This window comes from Pholcus phalangioides, unplaced genomic scaffold, assembly GCF_987345545.1.
Source record: "Pholcus phalangioides strain wild (caught in Gottingen) unplaced genomic scaffold, Ppha-v1.0 ptg000009l_1, whole genome shotgun sequence".
NCBI classification, from domain to species: domain Eukaryota; kingdom Metazoa; phylum Arthropoda; class Arachnida; order Araneae; family Pholcidae; genus Pholcus; species Pholcus phalangioides.
The window spans coordinates 45,749,668-45,760,000 of NW_028301602.1; the positions used below are offsets into that span (position 1 = coordinate 45,749,668).

Below are 10,333 nucleotides of genomic sequence, written 5' to 3' on the forward strand. Positions count from 1 at the left end.
AATGTGTGATATTCGTTTAATTAAACCACTTTACATAATTATACAATAAAATACAAAATGGCAATGTTCTTGGAGACTGGGATTGTTTTGGCGCAGCTTGATCTAGATGGTCCTTGTGCCAAAAAATCAAAATCCAATCCGGGATGGCCGCTCTCGTCACAGACTATCCAAGCTCTGCCTGTGGGTGCCTTTTTTAATTTTTTTTTTCTTTTGGAGTCTTCCACAGTCCAATCTATCAACTCTCTTTGACAATGCACAGCAAATTACGAAGACATGCAAGATTTTTAAGAATGACTCCCCTTCGAGACCACTTGAAAAGGAATATATATTGTAGCAATATATCGATGATTCCCTGCTCAATTAAAACCAATTATACAAATTCTGTAGATAGGATTTGGTAAAAAAAGGTAAAATAGGACAAAACTAGAAAGTAAGTCGAGTGGAAGCCCTGGGTTATGTCATTTACTCAATGTCAATGCCATCTTAATGCATGGGCTCCCCAGTACAGAAGGGATCTTGTGAAAGTATGATACGGTTAAAATATAAACATGTAATCGCGCTGGGTAAAGGACCTTAGAAAAACCACTTTGCCCAGGGAAGACCCCAGGATGCTGTTAATACAGCTTAATGAACATATTCTGAAAAACACACACACTTGCCTTTTTTTTTCTCTTTAAAATCTCTAAATATTTTTCAAAATACTATTTCCGTAAACTAAAATTTGACATCTACTGACACTCAATAAAAAAAAAAATCATAATTCCCATTTGGTTCTTTTCTCAACACTTTAATAATATGTAAAGACTGCTACAATATAAATTAGTATCACTCTTATGTACAACAATAATACAAAGCTCTACTACACTATGTGCAACAAGGCACATTTATGTTTAAGTGAAAACTCTTGCATTAAATACCCCCCCCCCCCCCAACTATTCTCCATGGTATTTACACATCCATTCTTTCAAGTCTGAAGCACAAATGTGAAAATTTTATACATTCATTTTCCTGACAGTTTCAGGTTTATCTTCATTTTGTTCTTCCACACTTTTCTGAAGGACTGACTCGACTTCCATCTCCTCCTGAATATCGTTACAAGCATTTCCTTGGTTTTCAACATTGGTTTTCACCTGTTCTTCAACCACAGAATTACAGTCAGTGCTCTTCTCTATATTTGCTGATTCATTGTCACTCAAGAGTATTTTTTCTTCTTCAGAAGTTATCACATGTATAGCAGTTTTATCTTCACTTTTTTGTTCCACGCAGTTTTCCATAATTGAATCAATATTTTCAACACACTCTAATGAGGAAGAATCCTGATTCAGTCCTTTGCCTTCAGTTTTTGATTCGCTACATTTATCTTCACCCTCATCCTTCATGCCCTCAGTTGTGCTCGCAACAGTTTCATTTACTAAAGTATTCATGCCCTCAGCACCACCTTCCTTCATGCCCTCAGCACCACCTTCCTTCATGCCCTCAGTTGTGCTAGTAACAGTTTCATCTACTAAAGTCTCCGGAATATCAGTCTCCATTTTATCTTTGCCTGTTTCTTCAGTCTTTTGAACAGAATCGGGGAGTTCACCAATATTCTCTCCTTGATCAACAAGGGTACTGTCATCATTAATAGATTTAATTACCTCATTCTCAGAGTTGACGATTTCATTCGAGGATGTCACTTTAATCTTCGAATCTAACATGCAAACATATTTTTCCACTTCCTTAACTGCAGCCTTCCTGGCTTTGCGGATATCCTCATTCCCATGAGTTTCAACATCGTCTAGCTTCAACATACACCTAGTCAGCATTTCATCTAAATATCTATACTCTTTGTCTCCCTGTACACCAGAAAAGTTTTTCACTGACTCTTTGTATAAATCCAGTTCTTTAAGGACAGCACTTATCTTATCCATGGAAATAATGTACGAAGATACCTTTACCTTGTTCTTTAGTGTGTGCGACATATCAATGGTACTATTGTTCACTGGTTTAGAAGCTGGTACATTAGCTTTGATTTGACTACCAACATTTTGAATAGGAATGTCAACACGATTCATTCTTGGTGGCTCTGGGGATGCTTTTTTAACATCCCGCCCTTCCACAAAAACAGGAATGTCAATAACTTTTGGTTTTGATGAAGCATCATTCAACTGGTTTGTTTCACGTTGCACAGGAATGCGTTTCCCTTGCATATCACACAAACGCTTTGCTGAGACAGGTAGAGAACAAGTGGAACTAGATTTGACTTTATCTTCTGGGACCAGGTGAGAATTCCGTACACTGCCACCAGATTGTGTACGCTGCCTTTCAGAACCTTTAGATGCAGCCCCTTCTATTTGGATAGGAATGATGCGTACCTTTGGCTTTTGCTGACCAGAATCAACGTTTTCGGCATTATTTCCAGAAGAAGCCATTTCTAACCCATCAGCAAGACATAGAGGAATCCTGTGCTGTAGGCGTGGACTGGACTGCTCACAAGCCTGATCCTATTGAGAAAAATATTGATTTTTAATTCAAGGGATACATAAACTATGATTGGTAAATTAAATTACATAAAATCAGATGCATGGTATGAATATAAGTAGCACCAGTAGAGTGAATGATGAGAGCAACTAGACACAAGTTTGTGACATACAATCGAGCCCTACTGTAGCGAACCCAGAATAGAGTTTACCAAATTTTTTATTCCTTCCCAACAGATACGTTTGCTCTTAATAGATATAGCAAATTCAATTTCAAGTCTTTTTGCCATAACATCATTACATAACAAAATAATAATTGCTAACAAATTATTCACATGCCACTGTATTCTCTTGCATTTGCCAGCATGCCGTAAAAATTAGGGAGGGGAAGGGCACCAGCTTTTTGAATCTTGAGAGTCTGGTTCATTTCCCAGCATGCCAGAGAAATTCAATTTTCCATAATTATCTCACGATACATTCAGTTGTATACTATCAATCATACTATTATTGAATACTGAATAAATATGCAAATCGGAATAAGTTTTCCCTACAGCAAATATCTGAAATTTGATAACAATATTACGATATTTAATAATATGAAAATTATGTATTTAATTGTGCCGTCACTTTTGTATTACAAAAGGGCTTGACAAATCTTAGGCGTCAGGTCACCATGGCACCTATAAAAGTGTATTGGCACATACGAATTTTCTGTATGTGATTGCTCAATTGTGAATTTCATAAATGATAATAAATTTTCTGATTTCATAACAGTGTGTCCATTAGCATAGGCAAATGATATGAAGTCTCCCGAAAAGTCAAAAACACATTTATGACTGTTTTTCTCGCATTACCATTTTTTAGGAACCAAGAATGATTTTAATCTCAATTGAGATTAGAATCATACTTGGCTTCCAAGAAATTTGGCTGGCACCTAAAATTTTTTGCAATTTGTGATTACTATTAGAGATGGGTTGAATATTCGGCCTTTTTACCGAATATTCGGTTCGGCCAAATATCAGTAAATCTAAGTGTATCAAACTAATTGAAAAAAAATATTAATTTTTCACATAAATTAAAAATTTACTGACTATTTTATTGTGTGCCGTTGCGTCAGGATGAATTTCTAGGCTCAGAAAAACACGAAACTAAAAACATAATCCTACTGCAATAAGGTGGAAACACGAATTACACAAGTCAAGTTCACTACTGAAGGATGTACCTAGACAAGATATGTACTGCGCTACTGAAAGAGGCATAAGGGACGAAGAACATCTAAAGAGGAAAAATAAATCTTAAATTATGCAATGCATTACTAGTTGGGAGTAAATAATGGTCGAGGCATTCTTTTAATTAGATGTAAAATTGTAACAATCTTTGAAAAAAAAAAAAAAAAGATGATTCTGTGAGTAATATCAAAACACAATATATTATCGTTAAATTTGCTTGTCAGTATCATGGCAATAAAAATCTTTCAATTGCCAAGTTTTTTAAATAATAAATTGCATAATTATAAAATTCAATTCCAATCATTTGAAATCACCAATAATTTAATTTTTTTAATTAAAAATGACAATTTTATTTATAATTTTGATAAATTTCAAGAAAATTTATATTCGGCCAAGACATTAGCAGAGTATTTGGCCAAATCACTATTCATCCCATCCCTAGTGCATAACCTTGTATCAATTTTCAAATAAGATTTAAATGCTACTAATCATATAGTACAATGCATGTGTTCAAGCCATTACCTATTCTATCTATTATTTTTTTACTTTTTGGACTGGACGTGTTATTTTTGTTCTTGCATTTACTACAATACAGCAAAGATTCCCAAATCTTAGATCAATATTTTTTTAGTCATCCTTAGTCTTTCATCAAGCAATAACATGATTTCAAGTACCAATACAGATTTTCTAGTGGCCATAGCGACCTGGCACCTAGGATTTGCCAAGCCCTGCCAGAGATACATTCACTCCTGGTAGGTGAATAAGTATCACCTTATTTATGGACATGAGCTGGAAAGTAGGCTTCAATGTATTTTATTACTCATTACCGGCTGTAGATCATTTTGGAGCCTTCTTTTCACAAGTTTAGTAAAATACAAGACGCAATCTCTCATTTCCCGTTCAATAAAAGGCAATTAGTCATTTTACATATTAATTGGCTCCTGCCACTGATCATAGTAATATAAAACCCCTCTTAACGGATACCACAGATGCAGTCACCCCTCTTTTATAGCCAAATAATTTCCCCTTCTATAATAAAACTATGCATTTCGAAACACTTATTAACGGTCACCCCCATGTTAAGGACAAATTTTTCTGTCCCACCGCTGTCTGCAAAAGAGTTTCTTACTGTATTAGATCATGTATTAAAACAGTGGAATCTTCCATACCGCGGGCACTCCCGATTAACAGTGCCTTCTTAACGCATGGGCCCGTCTCACAAAATGAGATATAGTTGAAATTTTTGGAGTATACATGTAAATTTGCCAGGTAGGGCCTCAGAAAAATCATTTGGCCTATGGTGCGCTTAAGACGGCCCTGCCCGTTAACGGACAATTTTTGAATTACGTCAACCGGGCAATGTATTTAACTTTGCGTTGACGGTCGTTTCTCGTTAGCGGACAAAATTTTCGGTCCCACGGGTGTCCGTTATCCAGGGGTTATACGGTACTAAATAACATATTTATAACGAACACATTATCAAATGATTAATTGAAAATTCCACAAAAGTAAACAAGCAATTGCATAGATTGCGAAATAACACAATTTTTCATTTCCCAATACTAATTAATTAATTAATATAATGTAATTATACGTACAGCACTCGAATCGGATGTCTCCAGATGCATGTTGTCGGTGGCCGTTGGTGAGACACCAAATCTTTTCATCAACTCCGAATGCCTTTCAGCAAGATCGGTAGACGTGAATTGAAATGGATTGCGGCAGAAGCTCATTGTACGTTTTAAACTGCACTACACAACTTTCCAGAAGTTACTAGAACATTCTCGCAGGTTCCGCTTATTGATTTGTGAATGGGCGGGCCTCATGCGGGACAAGTTTCCTACCCATCATTGACGTCATTCCTGTTCTGCTTCGTGATTGGCTGGTTGGTTTCACCTACGATGTCGAAGATGAATACTGTATTGAGCATTTGCGTGGGTGTTGTGTGTGCGTGTTCCACACTTTGCAATTTCCCTTTTTCTGAAAGACCTTTATACTTCGACCCTAATTGCCCAGCAAATGGGCTTCGTTTGGCACAATTGATGATTCCTATATAGATTAGCGGTTCCCAACCGTTGTGCACTTCCGAGGGGCTCTGCGGCCGTTCGAAGAAAATAAAATGAATCAATAAATATTATAAGTAAACAAAAAAAAAAGTCTCACGGGGCTCCGCGATGGAAACTATATAAACCTTTCTTAACGGACACCCCCCTCAGATGTGGTCACCCCTCTTTTACGGCCAAATAATAATTTCCCTGTACCCCTTTTTTATCCCACGGGTGTCCGTTAAAGAGGAGGTTTCACTGTACTAGAAAAGGGCTCCGCGAGTCAAAAAAGTTAGAACCGCTGCTTTAGATGAACGTCTTATTTTTGTGATCTTGATATTATTCCATCTTCGACTTATCACTTTCCTTTTAAATGATATCACCATGCATCCAGAGGCGCTAACGCGGATAAAGCATTGGAGGGGAGGGCGCGTGGACCAGAAGGGGTGCCGAATTCACCCTTTAACTGTTTCTACATGACAAGGGGCGCCAAAATGCCGGTTTGCTCCTCACCTAGTTGTGGCCCTGGGGGGGGATAGGGCTGAAAGTTTTCACTCGTCCCGTATATAAGGGAATCAAGATCGTATGCTGGGAGGGGGAAGTATGCGTTGCATTGCGTATTCATTAATTATTTTAGAGAAGCTTATCGTCCACTCGTAATTAATTGAGGGGGCTCAAATCAGGTTCTGGCAGGTCGGATTAACCATTAAGTAAAATAATCGAGTGCATCAGAAAAAAAAAGGGGGGGGGCAACACAAAAAAGTTATCAAAATGGTTTTTTTTTTATGCACAATTTTTTTCCAGCATCAAGCATCCACAAAAAATCCTAGAATTTCCAATTGATTGTATTATAGTTGAAGACCTTCATCAAAATTATATCACAAACTAATGATATTGCAAACAATAGATCAGGTTAATACAGAGTTTTTTGAATGAGATTTCGTGCAATTTACATATAGTAAGCATTGGGCCTTCTTAACAACATCATAGGCCTCTTGGGCAAACTGATTTTTTTTCTGAGGCTGCCATACCTAGCTAAAAATACCTTCCTACCAATTTTCATGTCGCGAATTGTAAAGTAATTGTCATGATGATGATGATCAATTACTCATGATGCAATTGTCATGAGATCCTCGGGCTGTGTCACGACCTCCTATATAACCTAGGTTATCTAGGTGGTCGTGGCTGTGTCCGGGTGAGGCCCACGTATTAAGAGTAAGCCAAGTTCTACAGAATAATAAGGGTGTGAACTTAAAATGAGCTTTATGTTATTAGCGGATGAACTGCATGGTTTCAAAGTCAATGCAATAAATAGAGCACGGATGGGGGATGATGAATTCAGTAGTGTTATCTTATCGTTAATTATTATTGCCCGTGTGGAACAGTTTTGGCCCCTCTCTGACGTATAAGCCGCACCAGTAAAATAATCCCGAAAACTCCGTGCTGTATTATCAGCCTGATGAAATGAGTCAAAAATCACGGTTTTCTCTGTGAATCCAGAACGCTCAGTTAACAAGTATTGCACAGAAACAAATTCACGTCAGGTGATTGTCAGGTGGCTGTCCTACACTTACACGCACATTCCAACATGTACCAATTCGTTAGAGGCATAGGCTGAGAAAGACTTGGAAGTCAGGGGGGGGGCACGATAATGATGATGCTGATTCATATATGCATATATACATTAGATCAGTCAACTTCACCCTTGACGCTGGGGGGAGGGGAGCAATACCCCCACGCCCCTCCCTCGTATCTCCGCTCATGGTTAGAGGTTCCACAGAGTAATATGGACGAGGTATATGTATGGTTTAGTAGTAGTCCAGCAGAAGAACGCTCATAGTTTGAAATTTTGCATGAAACCTTTTTTTTCTTTTTTTGCCATTTTTTTAATTATTTTTCTCTTTCACCCCTGATTCGGTGCTCTGTGCGTCCGCATAGGATACACAGCCTACAGCTACCCCTTTTCCGCAGAGGAATATGAACGAGGTGCATGTATGGTTTAGTAGTAGTAACCTAGACGCCTGGAGCAAAACTTTTGGGGTTTGATCTAGAGCCCTTAGAATATGGGTATAAAGACGCCTTTGTTCGATTCACCGTTGTAGTAAAAGATGTAATAGATGTAATTACAACTCGAAAATGTATCAGAAAGAAAAGATACCCAAAATGACTGTGGTTCACCAAAAATAAGGACGCTGTGAGTACTGTAATATGCGCAATGCTAAGATTGCATAGGTTGCTTTTGAAGCCAGCTTATGAAATCCTAAGAATCCCTATCAATGGGAGAAAACATCTTAAAATTTTTTCAGAAGAGTTTGAAAAAAAAAATCTAAGGACTTTCTTTTCGGAAAATATGAAAGAAAAATTTCCAAAAACTTCCAAAGATGTTCCAAAAAGAAATCCAGGAGATATTGTCAAAGACTTTGTAAAGGGAAAAAAAGGGGGGAAGACTTTTAATATCCATGCTTAGAAATATTCACATCATAATTCTTCCTTAGGTTAGTTCTGAAACACTGTCGACACCGCTTTTAGCTTCATGGATTTTTTTTGTACATTCTGAGGAGTATAGTTTAGATAAACTTAATTTTTATTCCTGCAAGTAATCGTATCAGGCAGCAAGACTATGTGGTAGGGTAGAAATTTTTCTCCCTTGTTGACAAAATTTCTGTACTTAATGTCGTAATCAGTCCACAGTATTCGCTGTGATCCATGTATGTGTAGAGCTGCTTTTGCAATTTCCTTTTATAGTGAACGCAAATTTACGACAAAAAAGCCCTTTTCTTCAGTTTTTGATCAGTTTCTTTCAGTTGGCCAGATTCAAATTTTTTTTACCGAGATACTTTCTAAAGGGATTTATGAAACGTATTGTGTACGTTAAAAAAAAAAAATCGTAATTTGTGGTATACATTAAACAGTTCCGATCTAAGCCTCACAATGGCTGAATAACAAAAATGCAGAATTTTAGAGAAAAGGAAAAAAATAGAGGTCCTCCGTTTTAGAATAGAATTTTATTAAAAATGGAAACGATATTGAATATTTTGCAACCAACCACGTGGGAAGGAAAAACAGTTGTCCCGTTGTACCAATACCCATTCTTCACACTGTTGTTAGACCAAACGGGATGTATGGTCACCATACTTTCAAACAGGATTTTTTCGGATATAAAATATATAGATTCAATATCGAGTAAAATCTTAGAAGAGAAATAGTGTAATGCTTAATTTCTCCTGAATGAGTAAAATATACTTGTAGGGATTGGGAGAGAGCACCAAAACCATTCAAGTGCTTAGGGCCTTCAAATGTCTTAATCCCTCCTTGGGTTCTGGTGCCTACTTATAAGTATATGTCGTATATACAGGGCGTCTATAATTGAAAAACCCTATTTTAAAATAGCCTACATGCAAAACCAGTCATCAGAAAATTGTAGAATTTTGTGGAGGACTTCATGAAGTTATGGGAATTCGTTTCAGGGCGTAAAAAATTAGTTGCACGTGTCGCCACCAGAGGGCGCTTTATTAATATATGACACATTTAGGCAAATGTTTACAATTTTAACAATTGTTACACACTTTTACAATTGTTGCAACAAAACATGCTCCACATGATGGCCATCATTTTCAGATACCATGTGAAATCGCAAGATGGCATGTTTCACAACTGACCAAAGAGTATGCAGGGAAATGTCCAGCACGTGGCGTGAATGCTGCCTTTAAGGTTACGTAAAGCTCTTGGATTGTCACGACTTATTGGATGTTTCAAATGCCCCCAAATTCAAAAATCGCATGGATTAAGGTCCGGGGATCGGAGAGGCCATAGATTAGGGAAGGCCGGCTGATGACACGTTCTTCAAGATATGTTTTAAAGAACAATCTTAACACACACTGCAATGTGTGGAGGAGCTCGTCTTGCATAAAAATTGTGTCTGCAAGGCAGTGAAATGCTTGCAGAGCCAGAACAATTTTGTTCTATAACAGCAATGCATATCGCTTCCCGGTGATCGAACATGTCACTGTACCTGTAGAACGTAACTCCTCGTACAAGTAGAGACTGAGAATGAATGATGCAGTAAATCCGCTCCATACCGTCACTTTTGGTGAATTGGTGAATGCAACAGAACCTCTAAGAAAGCGTGCGGATTTTCTGGTTCCCAAATTCGGCAGTTGCACCATCCAAGTGAAAATGCGCTTTGTCTGTCCAGAGAAACAGGCCAAGGCCATTCTGAATCGACTTCAACGCGAGCTCTAGAAACTACAGTGAGAACCGGAATCGAGCGTCATAATCATGTGGAAGCCATCGCTGCACAAGTGAAAGTTTGTACGGATAATATCGGAGGATATTTTGCATGATCTATGACAGTTGAATGTGGCCTATACAACGTCTGTGCTACATGCCTGATACTAGTGCTACCACGAGAATTTGAAGCTCTGTCCTCTTCCACCTGAAGCGAAACCTCTTATACTGCGTCTATAGAAACGGTTTTTCTTCCTCTTCCAGGACGAACACCCAACGATCCAGCCCGGTAAGGAGGCCTTGAAATATCACCTTGTCGCAGGACCTCATAATTGTGTGAAGCACCCAAAACTTTAAAAAAAAGCACACACGT

General features: G+C 37.9%; 1 protein-coding gene across 1 annotated transcript; it reads right to left on the minus strand.

Moving 5' to 3' along the window:
• Positions 1-212: 212 nt before the first annotated feature.
• LOC149083189 (uncharacterized) lies at positions 213-5,515 on the minus strand. Its single transcript, XM_089236365.1, has 2 exons — positions 5,287-5,515; positions 213-2,483 (listed from the first exon to the last, which is right to left on the minus strand). Exons 1-2 carry the CDS (start codon positions 5,419-5,421, stop codon positions 993-995), a joined length of 1,626 nt encoding a protein of 541 aa, XP_089092491.1. The 5' UTR covers positions 5,422-5,515; the 3' UTR covers positions 213-992.
• Between the last annotated feature and the right edge of the window lie 4,818 nt (positions 5,516-10,333).